Here is a 14,507-nt window from a genome sequence, read left to right on the forward strand (position 1 = left end):
GACACTGGAGACTTTAAAAGCTGTGATTAAAGTCTGATATAGGTTTTTTTGTAGACTAATAACATTCTGTGAAACCCATGAGACCAGAATACTGACTTTAAACTAATGCAGCTCATCAGAACAAACCCTGAATTGCCGTCATATTGAATTTTTCCTTCACCTCACAATGAGCCCTGTTTCCTTGAAATTACTTCCTTATTCAAGTAAACTGCACTCTCAAGGGAGGCATCTCCTGGATTCAAATACGTTTGTAGTCAAGTCAACATATCTTTGCCATTTATGTTTTTGTTTTCTTCCCTTTTTCAGGCAACAAATCACATTAGATGGTTGGAACCAACCCTCAGAAACTGAGGAGAAGCTGACATGAGCTCCAGCTTCTTCTTTGAGTAATGTTTGTGCCTAATCTAATCTGAAAAGTTAACTTAAAAGAAAAAAGGAGTAGAAATGTCTAAAGGTTACAAGCTGGGGTTAAAGTGGGATTTCACAGGTGTAGCAGTGCAGCTTGGAGAAAAGAAGAATTCAAATAGTCACACTTTTTGTATGCTCTGTGACCAGCTAACCTGTGTTGTAACACCTCACAGCTCGTTATTCTACTGAATGCAGCAACTTATAAGTAGGGCTTACACAAACCTTATGGCTAGATTTCCAATCCCTAGATGCTATACAGCTATTATAGGTAGAATTTGGTGAGTGAATCTAATCCGCATTATTGCCTTAAATGTAAACTAATTGCTACCCTGTATGTAACCAGTCCATTACTGAAGACTTTATCACAATACTGTAAGCTAACCAGGTTAGCCTGCACTAAACTGCCTAGTTTTTAACGCAGTGTTTGAATAACACAGACAAACTATACTTCAAGATATTTCACTAAAACATAATTCAGCAACATACCTTGTGTAGATCCAGTTTATGATTTTAAAAACTCTGCAATGAATTAGGACATTATATGCAAGCTTAACATTGCCAGTGTGTAACATTTCACTTGCTAAGCTGTGCTTACCTTTGAAAATAGTCTCCCGTCTTCTCCTTTCCTCCCCTTCTTACATCTTTATCCATCTCTCTGTGTCACATATTGACATGTTTCCTCACGATTTTACATTTAACTCACAGACACATTTTGTCAGACTGCACAAAATAGTTTGTATGTTCTTTGAGCTGTTTCTAAAGGCACGTTTGAAATTACATAGCACATAAAAACAATGATCCTCCTCAGTAGTTAACCAGATCCTTGAAGTTTTGCGACCGCCACTTTGCATCTGCACCATTAACACATTAAAAGGTACACGTATGTCCATGATGTCGCTGGAAGCAACGCCAGGCTGCAGCACATGAGAAATGAACTCTTGATTCTTCCGACACATGATCCCCTGGTTACAACTCTTCAACGTGGTTTTGGTTCATATGTGAGGATGAGGATCAGATTATGCTACTTTTCAGGCTGTTTTTAAACTCGTGCTGTTACGCTATCACAAAAAAAGACTGTTTAATTCTGTGTTTAACCATAAAGCCTGGCTAGCATACCAGTAATGCCCTTGCAGTTAGCTACAATGATAAATCCATTCCTGTCTTTCTGGCTGTCACATAATTTTTCTCCTTAGGTCAACTTTTACAAGGTTTTTATCATTCAATCATCTATCATTGCTTGTATTAGAAATGTAATAAAAGTTCAACATTTGTGGCAGGGGGTTGGGCAGGAGTGTGGAAGGTATTGTCACACTGGTATACAGCCTGCTATAGCAAGCCAGGGATTTTTGTAAGTTTGGCCTACGTTTCAGAACCGTTACACCTCCGTGAACTCGCTTGTCAGGTATTTTGTTGAAGAGAAAATAGGTTTGCGTTCAATTGTAAAGGGGAATATAGTGTAGCTGTTTGAACTTATATTTTAGGGAGCAGGATTGTCACAATATATAGTGTTTATTGATTAATTCACAGTTAACCGTTACACAGTTTTTTCAGGTACCTGGTAGATTGTGGTGATTCCTCTATGGATTCAGCCTGTGGCAGTGTGCACTATTTTGCACTGACTTTAGTCACAGTGTAGGTGGGATCCACACTTTTCTGATCTGCATGTGCACTATCCACTCATTATTTGCTGTGGCTTGTTTTTACACAAGGGAAACTAAAGGTCTAATATATATGTTACATTAAAACATAGATCTCATTTCCATTTTTATATGCATTACAATCCATCAGTCAGAGGTAATGTGCTGAAAAAGATGGGGCTTCAAACCTTTTTTTGCATTTTCTCATGTACTCTCTCATTTACACATTCAGTCATTGTTGTCCTATCTGAGCAGTTATTCTTGGACGTATTCTTAGTCCATGCCTGTTCAGCAGTATTACATGAAATTGTCCTCAACCACATTAGCATGTAGTAAATATTACCTATTTACGATAAACCTTTAATTGACTGTATTGTGTACTTGTTGGACATAATCTGTGGCTGTTTTTACCTATTACCTTCCTTTTGTCCTGAGCCTGAGACCCGGCAGCAGAGTGGAATGAAATGGGTAGTTCATTGCATCAGACAGGTCTGAGGAGCTTTTCTCCACAGGAGGTTAATTTCTTATTGCTTGCCGCATTCACAGAGTTCATTTTGAATCATGTTAGTTTGCCTGTCTATTCCCATTATCACTATCTGAAAATGCAGGCGTTTTTTCCCCCCCCTCCACTTTGTAAATGTCAGAATGCAATAGAGGTGTCTGACAACTCGGGCATGCAAATGTGCTTTTGATGTTTTCTTGGGGCTGTGGCTTAGAGTGTTGTTCCTCCGCTGGTGTGAATCTGAAGCATTAAAACGTATTCTCCATTCTTCTTACGCTTTTTTGGCTCCTGCCGGATAAATATAGCACAAGGTGACTTTTGATTCTCTTCCTCTTTCTCTCCAAAGACAGGGGAAACAAAGCAAGGCTTTTTGTGTGTGGGGGGTTTGGTGTGAGGTGACAAGGTCCAGGGTCTGTCAGTGGCAACAATGCCAGTGTACAGAGAGTGACTCAGATGCTTACAGCACTTTTATTCCTAGAGATACAGAACAGAACCACTGAGCACACTGAGCACACATTGGTCACATGGAACCTCAGATGGAGGGCTCTGATAAAGCTTAACCATATACAGCATCCAACTCGGCTCATCTCTCCTCTCTCTGTTCTCTCGTGCTCTGTTTAACTCCCCCTCTCTTCTTCACCTCCTCCACCCCACCCATATCTACTACTTGCCACTTTCTTACACTCGTTCTTTGTCTCTTTTTCTTCCTACCCTCTCCTCACTCCCTACCTTCGTGGGCAGCAGAGCTTACAGCCCATCTGGCACTGACTCACAGGGCCCACTCTGAGCTGGGGGAGATCAATAGTGACAAACACTGCACATGGCTCTTATATTAAAAGGATTAGACATGGCTGCAAACAGACAATCTACACGGCCTATTCACGTATCTTTGCACTGTGCGTGTGTTGACATGCAGTCCCTGTTGTTAGAAACATAAATATTTAAGATACTTTAAATATCCAGACAGAGATGCTTGTTCCACATTTCAAATGTATTTTTTGCTTCTGTGTTTTCCGCCTGCGTTGTGAAGTCGAAGGTCAGAATCTGGCAACTGACAACGTGACGGTGATTGAGGGGGAAACGGCCACCATCAGCTGCAGAGTGAGGAACAACGATGACTCCGTCATCCAGCTGCTCAACCCCAACAGACAGACCATTTACTTCAAAGACGTTAGACGTAAGTGCCAGTGTGTCTTGCACACACACACACATACAGACAGACACACACACACACACACAAGATGTCTTTCTGCTGTGAGTCGTCATCATTCTTCCTTTTTTGAAGAAAAGCATTTGTCAGTTAGCGCCTGTATTGTGTTTGTAAGCATGAAGGCTTGAAATGCAAACTTGTGGTCCTTGTTGCATGAGTGCAAACAATTGATGGAAATAGAAGAAATCCAATTTCTTTTAATCCTGAGTACCAGATACCAAGAATATTTGTACTGTCAGTTTTAGAGAATCTTTTTTTTTATGTTTATGACTTTTATACAGTAGTTTGGCACTGGTAAGATAAGCCTGGTCACTCTTGGCATACTCCCGCTGGTATAAATACTTTCAGGATTTTGATAGTTATGCACAGTATCTGGGGTTGACATCTAGTAAACAAACAAAATAGATTACTTCTACTACTACTATTGCTCTTTTATTTTTGTCATTTTAAATCATAGCTGCTGAAAGCTGGAGTGTGTTGATGTGAGGACCCAAATGCAAGGACACAGAGAGGCAGAGTTTAAAACAAGAAGTGACTGACAGAAATTCAATAAACATAATCCATGAAAAAGCCCAAAGGGAAAAATAAACAGAAATCCCAAACAGGTATGAGATAAATCCAGAAACACTGGGCGATAACTAGGAATTAAAGACAAACAGGGACTCGGAGTTAGGAGTAAACGATATAACACAACAGAGGACGAAAAAAGACTGAGTTCATTTATACAGACAGGTGCACTGAGGGGTGACCAAAGAAAGTGGAAACAACAGGGGAACAAGAGACAGCTGAACTAAACCTAGATAAGAACAGAACAGATTAAAACATAGTATAAAACAAATGGGGAGACCAAAACCACAAGTAGCCAAAAACAAACAAACAATACTACTAGATATCAAAACCAAAGCAAACAATAATCAAACACAGAACAAAGCAATTTGAAAAACTGGAACTTTACTCAAAAGTCTTCCGACTCAAAGACACGCGTTCATGATAATAATATGACCCTGTGATAATAGTCCAGGATACGGTGCCCCCGTTTCCTGGAATAATCTGCAGAAGGAGCTGAAATTGTCAGAAGTGGTTACCTTGGGGGAGTTTAAGTCAAATTTTAGAAGAACAAGAGAATACCTCTTTTAGTCAGTGCGACTGTTTTTAATGTCGCTCTTAATGACCTAATGTCGTATATTGTTTTTCACATGTTTGTGTGGAAAATTGCATTTGTTTTTAATTGTTATGTCATTATGTGGCGTATGCGTGTTTGGCTTTTGCTGATTTTTACCTGGATAAATAAAGGAATAATAAAATAATAACACATATGTTAAATGGCCTGCATTTGTATAGCACTTTTCTAGTCCCTAAGGACCCCAAAGCGCTTCACACTACATTCAGTCATTCACGCAAACATTCACACACTGGCGATGGCCAGCTACACTGTAGCCACAGCTGCCCTGGGGCGCACTGACAGAGGCGAGGCTGCCGGACACAGGCGCCACCGGGCCCTCTGACCACCACCAGTAGGCAGACATGGGGTTAGTATCTTGCAGTCAGGAGGCAGCCTGGGATCGAACCACCGACCTTCTGATTAGTGGCTGACCTGCTCTGCCACCTGAGCTACAGCTAATAATGGCTCTTCTTCCAGAAGACTATGGTGCAAGAATCTGTCTGGGTATAATTTAATGTGCAATGTGTGTATTAGTTTCCATGTTAAATACCCACTTTCAAACTTCAACAACAAAAACTGTAACCTAAGAATTTTTTCCTCACTGTCAAGTGGAATAATTTATAATCTATTGCAAAAAACCCCAAAAAAATTCTATTGAAAGTTACAAAATTTACCTCCACTTGTCATGGGCTGGGTCTGTGACCCGGTGTTTGAGTTCTTATATATTTTGGTATTCATTTGTGCCCTAGTTTAGTTAATCTAGTTAATTTCGAGGTTGCTGTTTAGTCCTTTGTTTCTTAGTTGTTTATGTCATCTCCTCCTGTATTCAGTCTCCCTGGTCCGTGCGTCTACCTGTCATGCGTCATGTCTGTGTGGTTATGTTCAGTTCAGGTCACGTCTAATCCCCATGTTTCCTGTTTTACTTTGAAAGTCTGTGTCTAATGTCAGTGTTTGTAGTTTCACTTTCCCTGTCCTGTCATTAGGTTCATGTGTATCAGCTGTTCCCCCTCATGTGTTTCCACTTCCCTTGATCATCCCTTATGTGTATTTAGTCTTTGTGTTTCATTCAGTCTGTGTCGCGTCGTCTGTGTTCCCACCCTCCATGTTTTCACGGCCAGTCTTTGCAGTCATCGTCATAGTTCTCCGAGTTTCCATAATTTATCACAGTATTAGTTTCCCAGTTAAGTTATAGTTTAGTCACGGTATTTCTGCTTTGTTTGAACTCTGTGTCATCAGCCATAATAAAGGCTCGCTTTCAGTTTAAGTTCACTCCCGTCTACTCACTTGTGTTCGCACCTGGGTCCACCACACACACCACCGCACGGCCTACGTCCACAGACCGTGACACCACTTAAGCAGAGCAGAGATGTTTAGCTGTCTTTCTTTAATGTTACTCAGATGTGACAGCCTGAAATGATCCTGTGCATTTCTCACCGATATTTTATTTTTTAGTCAATTGTCAAAGAACACAATAAACAGAGTAATCATAAACAGCCTATTCCTGCAGCATAGTGGAACATCATATTTCTCCTCATTAGCTTGTCCACAACATCTCGTCTACACTCTCGTCTAGACTTTTTGCTTATTTTGCTTATTTTGTGCGATTGTTGCACGTAAAGAGCTGCAACAATTGTAAACACATCCCGTTCAAAGGAATTGTCCTGTGTTTGGCATTACTGTGAAGATATCAGATATCACTAGAACATCAGCTCCAGCTTTTTGTCAGATTTTCTGTCCAAACATGATTCCATCTGTCCTTGACTTTCTGGCTCTTTTACACAAGTCATTAGGCTAAGAATACTGCAAGATTGATATGAGATAATTAACAATGCTACCATAATGGGAATACTTTTGTGTCCTTGTCACTGTTCGATTTTACGATAATCTCTTAGATTAGGATATTGAACATTATGATTATGCATGAGCATATGGGCTACTTCTACTCCGAACTGAGTTTTTGTCTCTGCTTTTTTTTTTTAAAACTTGTTTATATCTGGGATCTGAGCCAAGATTCAAGGTGAACGAGGAACACCCTTCATTTCGGTCTATATTGCATCCCAGCTGTTTCACAAGTCTAGGTAGTGAGACGTGTGTTCCATTTTCCACTAGCGAAGAGCATCGGGGGAGTTTGAGTACACATCTTTGTCATATTTGTACAAAATGCCTAAAGCTGTCTCACAATATGGCAGAGAAGAATGGACTGTAAAATAGCAAAGATCATGTTGTGCTCTACACCTAAAAAAATATTTATTTTGACACCAAAGAGCAGATAGAAAAGCAACAGTGAATAATTCACTGTTACATCACAGAGACAATCAAATTTAGATCAGCACTGCTAAGGAAATCTTTCCATGATGTTAAGACAACATTTTCCTCTTCGTGCTTTGTCGAGGCGCTCCAAGCGGGCCTATAAACGTGGCATTTTCTCCGCCTAACTCAATGCAGTGCCACCTTCAATTACAAAAAACAAGCAGTTTTGTTTATCCACGATTAGATCTGAGTATATGTTTGGCTGGAGTGTTTCTGGTCCGCCGCTGCATATTTGTGCTTCTGGTAATGGGGTTTAGTGAACCCCATAGCAGCGCTATTCTAGGCTCTGTTCCTAAAGGACTGCTGGTTCTGCTGGGACCCCCCTCGGCCAGTGGCATTGTTACCTGTCAACGGGGCCGCCTGACACAGTGGCAGATCTTTGTATACAAGGAAGTAAACAGCAGTGACACAGAGACACACCAGGAGCCAGAACAGTGGCTACAAGCAAAGCGGCAGCCGCAGAAACACAGATACGCACAGAAATACCAAAACGATAACAGCTTTACAGTACCAGTGAAGGCCATATAAACAAATTTCTGCTGCAGCAAATAAAGATGAATTATGTCACAGGTAGAAGCGGAGCGAGTCTTGTTAGGGTGAGCCATTTATTGTGCCAGATACATGCGAAATGACATGCAATTTGGCAGACTTGTCATCTGAAATGGGAAAAATGAGCCTTTATCAGCGAAGGTGGACCTCTTCGGATGGTGATGCAATTGAACACCATTATTTATTCACTGCATCTTCTCAGGAGTTGTCTGACTTTGTGTTACAAAGGTTTAAAATGATACTGCCGAAAGGCTTTTGTTTCAACGTCAGACCTGGTAGGTTTAGAGCTTCTGGAAACTGGTTGCTGTTACAGTTATAAGGCTGTTATAAAGACTTTTTTTTTTAATACAAATAAAGTGAGAGCGTCAACCCAATGTGACAGTGTGAAAGGGTTCATTCATAGTTAGGCGTGTGCAGAGAATTACCAGCCAAAGCTGCATCTTTCCTAGACTTTATTGAGCTTTACAACAAGTTTCAGCTAATTGTTTAGCGGTCTAGCAACAACTTTACCACCTTGTTTCACTTTCATCAATCTTCACGCATCAGTAAAAAGCTTAGGAGTTGGCAGAGATCTAAACCCAAGCAGCAATAGACTAAGCGCTGGATTTACAAGATTCTGATGCCTAGAAACTCCGTGCAAATGCCATATCACTGCTTTGTCGTAACAAGTACGCCGGTTATAGCAGTACTTCTTTACGACGTGAAGAATTGTGGCTGATTGAAATATATTTGACTTTAATATGCAAAAGCTCAGCCAATCTACTTCATAAGTATGCGGTGGGGACCTGGCACCATAAGCGAGCGTTTTGATTTAAATGTTCCTAAATTGTGATTGGAGCACAGAAATATGAGACATCCCCCTTTTCCGCTTCAGCCCTACTTGTAATGTACAGGCACAAATACTAAATTACTGATATAAAATATACCACAAGTGTTCTAAATTTGACAGGAAATAAATGTGTATTCATGAAGGACTTCATAAGTAGGATACTGTGAAGCATCGGATCATCGGAGCATTTAGAGAAAGTCCAGATGTCACTCTCTTTCTAAGTGTTCAAGGACCATAACTTAAGGCCCATTCTAACTAAATGTGTCTTACAGATTGACACAAGTAATGTGATTCCAAAACTGTTTATAAATTGCACTTTGATTATGAAAGGCTTTCCAAGAAAAGTACAAAAAGTACACAGATCATATATATGTATTCTTACCAATTTTTTGATTCATTAAATAGTTCCGGCTGCTGGTTGGTGGACCTAGTACTGTTGTGCACAACAAATGTGATTACAGCTCTCAGTTTTGATTAGCTCATCACCATTTCAAAGCACCAGAGAAAGGATGTCCAATCCTTGAATTTGACTTTCTGACTTCCTGATGAGAGCAGTCTCACTGGCTGCTGTGATTATTGATTTACTTGTGAGTTTACATGATGAACAATGGACTGTTTGTTGCTATTTTTTGCCAAAATTGTAAGACAATTAACTAATTATCTTTCTTTTAAGCTCTTTGAGTTGGAATATGTTCTACTTTTATATTAATAAGCATGATCTTAGACTGGATAACATTTTAATGTGAGATAATTTTTTTTTCATAAAGCCATCATATTTCCTGATATTTAATAGGCTAATGAATGTAATCATTAGACATATTTTGGTGAAAATATGCACATTCTAATAAACAGCAGACACTGTGCATCATCCACGCTCTTATGTAAGCAGCGAGCCAGTTATGAAACAGCTTTGTGTAAACTGCCATCAGCATCTCACAAGTGAAGGGTTTCCCTCCCTAGCAGGTGCTCGGATTCTCAAAGTGCATCAGTGTCATTGTTTCCCTTTGAGGAGAGACTTCCAAAGAGCTCTCAAATTATATCAGGGAATGAGGTTTCATGTTGACACTGCCCCGAGACCTTGGGTAATGATCATGATGCTAAGTGTAAAGCCTGATGGGAATAATAAACTCCCTGCGCTTTAAGGGGGCTGAATTGAGTTCGTTAGCTCGACAGATGCAGAGAGGGCTTGATAAAGAAGGCAGGTCAAAACATCAAAAGGGCTCCCAATCAAATCAACCAAAGCTGTTTATGTAAAAGAGTGCTCTGGGATGAGGGCTGGCCTAAATGAAACGCAGTGGGTAAAACTCAGAGATGGCTAACCTAGTTTGATGACATTAAAAGAAATTTCAGCCAGTCTATACAGGCATTAGTATACATATTCTTGTCTACTTTTGATTTAGAGTTTGAGGCATCCGAGCCTCTCTTCTTGCACACAGTGATTTCATTCATTATGTATGTTTGAATGCCTCTCCTTTTTGTGGAATATGTGAGTTTGATGCATCCATCCATGACCAGCCGCAGCCCATTTTAAGAGTTCCTAGCTTGTTAGGAGTCTTCATGAGCACTCTTCACACTTTCCTTTCTTTGCGAGTGCTCTTTGGACTGTAAAGCTACTTTATAAATCAACTTGTATGAATCATTTTGAAACTCACTTTTCTTTTACTCAATTAAGGAGAAAGCCCACAAAAGAGCAGCACTCTGCCCACCACATTCTCTCCTCAGTCTCATTTTCTACTGTCTCTTTTGTCTTTCTCCGTCCTCTCTCTCGTTCTCACCACTCTCCACCACTTCCCATTTCCCCCACCCGTCCCCCTTCTTTCTCACCCCATGTCCCGTGTTTGTGTCCCTGTACTCTGTATCCTCACTGTCTCTGTCTCACATGTATCCCCACAGCTCTCAAGGACAGCCGGTTCCAGCTGGTGAATTTCTCTGACAACGAACTGCGGGTGTCTCTGTCCAATGTGTCACTCTCCGATGAGGGACGCTATGTGTGCCAGCTCTACACAGATCCTCCTCAGGAAGCCTACGCAGACATCACTGTCCTAGGTAGGTGTGAGGACACATGTGTGAACCTCACGCGCACACAGTCTTTTGTTTTATTTTGCTCCATTATAGACGGTGAATATGAAATAATAGTAATCTTTGATCCTGTTATCTTTAGCAACTGAAACAAAATGTCAGCCAATTAGGCTCTCGCGGTGCTCAACAGCATAACGAAAAGGAGCAGATGCTGAAACTGATGGCTCAGACCGCGTTGGTTTTGGCAGCTGTGTTGACTATGTGAATCCCGGTGAATGTTGACTTGGCTGCTCCAAATGATTCCCTATTGAGAGTCAGCTGTGCCACACTTTGATGCTTTGGAGTGAAATTACTCTAGTTAAGCTTTATTATACATGCAGACATCCTGGGGGATTGAAAGGAATTAAAAGCACTTTAAAGTAATTACTCTAGTTGTACAATTGAAACCTAGCTGCAGTATTTCTGAACTAAGGGTTGCATTGAAGAGTCCTTGAAATAAGCACCCTGCTGACTTTTTTCTTTCAAGTAACTGAAGTTCAGCAAGTTTGCTGTGATGAGTAATACAAGGGATGAGGGAGAACTGTTCCCCATCCTCTTTTTACACCCATAGGTTCTAATCACATATGCTTGTTTAACATTAGCTTAAAAGAAATGCAAGGAGATAGATTCGTGACTCATGCTAGCTGAAGGTGTTAATGAATGCATCACAAACTCCTTTTACTCACCTAATAAAAAAAAAAAACAACAGTAATTGAGGTAATGTGGTTTGTTGGTCCGCCACTTGTTTGATGGATTGTCACGACACTGTGCAGATTATCACGCAACTCATATCAGCTACTTAAGCCCCTCTTGGGATGAATAAAATAAAAATGTGAGTCATATGACCTCTTGTGTAGGCACCTGCAGTGATTAAAATAAGCACACGTCCGTTCATTTAGACAGGTATGATATGAACAACTGCAAAAGCATCTGAAATGCAGACAAGCTGTTACAAATGAAAATATATTTTAGTCTGTAACAGCTTGTCTATTCTAGTAGCATCTAAATAAAACTATATTTCTCGTGTGAGTTGGTAGAAATCGTCAAAGTTATCAAATATACAAACGAGTATCAGGCTCCCATTTTCCAGATGGTATAACAAAACTTTAAATAAATGATAATTATATGATTTAAAAATATGAACCAGTTCACTATATCAGCATGAAATGATGATGCGTCACAACCTCACAGCAGAACAAACAAAAAAGATTTTTTTTTGTTTTCAGTTGTTTTCTACTCTCCATAAGGTTAACATTCTAAATTAAAGCTTTGCTTGGATTGTGCATGCTTTCAAACGAGAACATGGAAAAGATTGGATCTCCTTAGACAATAACAGAACACTGCTTAATGTTAGCCTGTAGTTTATCCTTGCCACATTCACACAAGTTTCTTTTCTTTTTTATGAGAAAATAGAGTATTTCTGTTATTGCTTCCCCAAAAATCTGCGAAAAGACTAGATATCTGTCATAGCTGGTGAGGCAACATCATTTTCAACCTCTCACACTAACGGCTACTTTAAACTACTGTGGTGAGTCTTTTAAGTGCCTACTACGATGCCGTTGCTAACATTCATGCTTGTGCATGCTGTTAATTGCCTTGTGGTGCACCTATGCAGTGCTAGCCACAATAGAAACAAACAAAATCCTGGCTCTTTTTTCCTTCTTGGATCCCCTTTATTTGCAGTAGTGTCTTTTTTTTGTTTGGTATATCTGTCGCTCAAGTTATTCCACTTCTTTGTATAATCGTGTCCATCTCCTTCCAAGAATTCGCTGAGATATGTGAGTCCTTATATTGAATCTATAATTATTATTCCTCATACTGAAGACACAATACTTGTAGTTTTGCCTCTGTACACCACCACAGTGGAGTGTAATTTCAACAATACGTGATTGAAGTGCAGACTTACAGGTTTAATTCAAGAAAAAATGTAAATTATTGGTCTAATTGACTGGCAAGTAGTCTCATGGCCATGTGAGGCCTATTCCCTTGTTATTTTATGACAAATACAGCAGACGTGCTGTCATTTATTGCTGTCATTAATTTAATTTTAAATATGAGAAATGTTAATGCCATTATTAGGCAGAAGACAATCAAAGTCCACAATTCGGAGATGCATTCATGAATGGAAATGCAGAGAGTTTAGAAGGTGAAAACCACTAATTACACTCAAGAGCACAAAGGTCAGGTTAGATCTTTAGACAAATGAAATACCAGAATGATGGGAAAAGGATGAAACCTGTTAGACATAGTGGGGGCAGCATTGTGACGATGCGACTGCTGATAGAAGAGATTCAACCAAATGCTGCAGACTGATCAGTACAAATGACCCAAAGTGTACTGCAAAAGCAACCCAAGAGTTTCTTAAGGTAAAGAAATGGGATATTGTTCAATGGCCAAATCAGTCACATGATCTGAGCTCAACAGAGCATGCTTTTCCATTATTTGATACAAAGGTGGCTGCAGTAAAGGGGTAGCGGAGCATCTCAAGGGGGAAACAACACTTTGTGATGTCCGTGGGTTCTAAAAGTTTTTCCATCCAAGTACAAAGAGTCTTTATGTTTATATTGATTTTGAGCCTCTGAAAATGGGGAACTGTGTATAACCAGTTTGTTAAGTTTGTGTGCTTCCATCACATATTGACTGATTAATTTATTGTGATGGTGCACAGATGCAAAACTACAAAAAAATGTATCATCGTCCCAACTGTTATGGAGAGCACTGTAAATCAGTAAAAGCTGAAACTTATGTATTCACTGACGATCAGTGTGAACAGGTAGCTTACTAATAGTGAGGAATAGTGACTTTACCCAGTATTTAAGTATTTGAAACTTTATTGTAAAGTTTTAATAGATTTTTGTCTGTGTGTCTATGTGCTGCCTCTGCCATTGTTCTGGGTCAGTCCCGCCAGGCAGCCCAATCATCGAGAGCCGCGAGGACGTGGTCAGCGAGGGGAACGAGACGGAGCTCACCTGCACAGCCATTGGCGGCAAGCCAGCCGCCTACATCAGATGGATGAAAGGGGAGGAAGAACTGACAGGTCAGTAGAATAACAGCCTCACCCAGTTTGTTTCACATGCTCCAGGCACTTCTTCTGTGAATAAAACGGAATTCTACTCCAAAACATTAATGTGTGTTGTACTGATTATGTTGACTGACACATATAAGAAGATAATCCAGTCTGGCATACACAGCTGCAGAAAGACAGTGCTTGCTTTCTTTCTTTTCTTTTCTTTTTTTTCTTGTGTGTAACCCCCCTCCCACCCGTCCTTCAGCCTGTGCTGCCTGCTCAGCTCCACTATGTAATCAACAAACTATGCAACCGCAACTGCAAGACCTGCAATTCGGGCCTGTGTTATTTTTCTCATAAATTTTCGAAAACATTTGCCTTAAAGGCATTTTCATACTGTAATTTTCATTTCACAGATCCAAGTTCAGATTTAAAATTGCTTAAATATTTACTGGTTACACTCCGTCTCCTGATGGAATATGTTTTCTAAAGCTACTAAACTCTACATCTTTGTATTTTCTTTAAACCATCCATACATAGCAAACATGGTTATTTGCACATTTCTCCTCCATGCATTTTCCGCCTAAGGCCGGCTGTAGGCTGCTCAGAAACAGGGATGTAATGTGGAGTGGTGAGAAAGCCTTATTACCTCTCCGTTATGATTAGGGGGTCATCAATTATTCATGATATACTTATTATACAACTAGGGAGATATTCGTTTTAGTCATATCGTATTTACACAGAGTGGATGTCTCAGAGCTTGTTGTCAAATTATATATGTATTAGAATGGAGAGGATTCATTTGGCTTGTTGAGAGATGAAATATTTAGACAAG

The 14,507-nt window shown here is 40.0% G+C and overlaps 1 protein-coding gene across 3 annotated transcripts in view; it reads left to right on the forward strand.

Annotated features, from left to right (window-relative positions):
- The window catches only part of cadm1b (cell adhesion molecule 1b), a 169,041-nt gene that overhangs the window by 113,352 nt on the left and 41,182 nt on the right, over positions 1–14,507 (forward strand). For all 3 annotated transcript variants that reach the window (XM_082503404.1, XM_082503403.1, XM_082503405.1), the window contains 3 exons: positions 3,578–3,724; positions 10,501–10,653; positions 13,565–13,702. In XM_082503404.1, the coding sequence (XP_082359530.1) occupies positions 3,578–3,724; positions 10,501–10,653; positions 13,565–13,702 (438 nt within the window). The remainder of the gene's footprint in view (positions 1–3,577; positions 3,725–10,500; positions 10,654–13,564; positions 13,703–14,507) is intronic.

This window comes from Aulonocara stuartgranti, assembly GCF_965226115.1.
Source record: "Aulonocara stuartgranti genome assembly, chromosome: 14".
Taxonomy (NCBI): Eukaryota; Metazoa; Chordata; class Actinopteri; order Cichliformes; family Cichlidae; genus Aulonocara; species Aulonocara stuartgranti.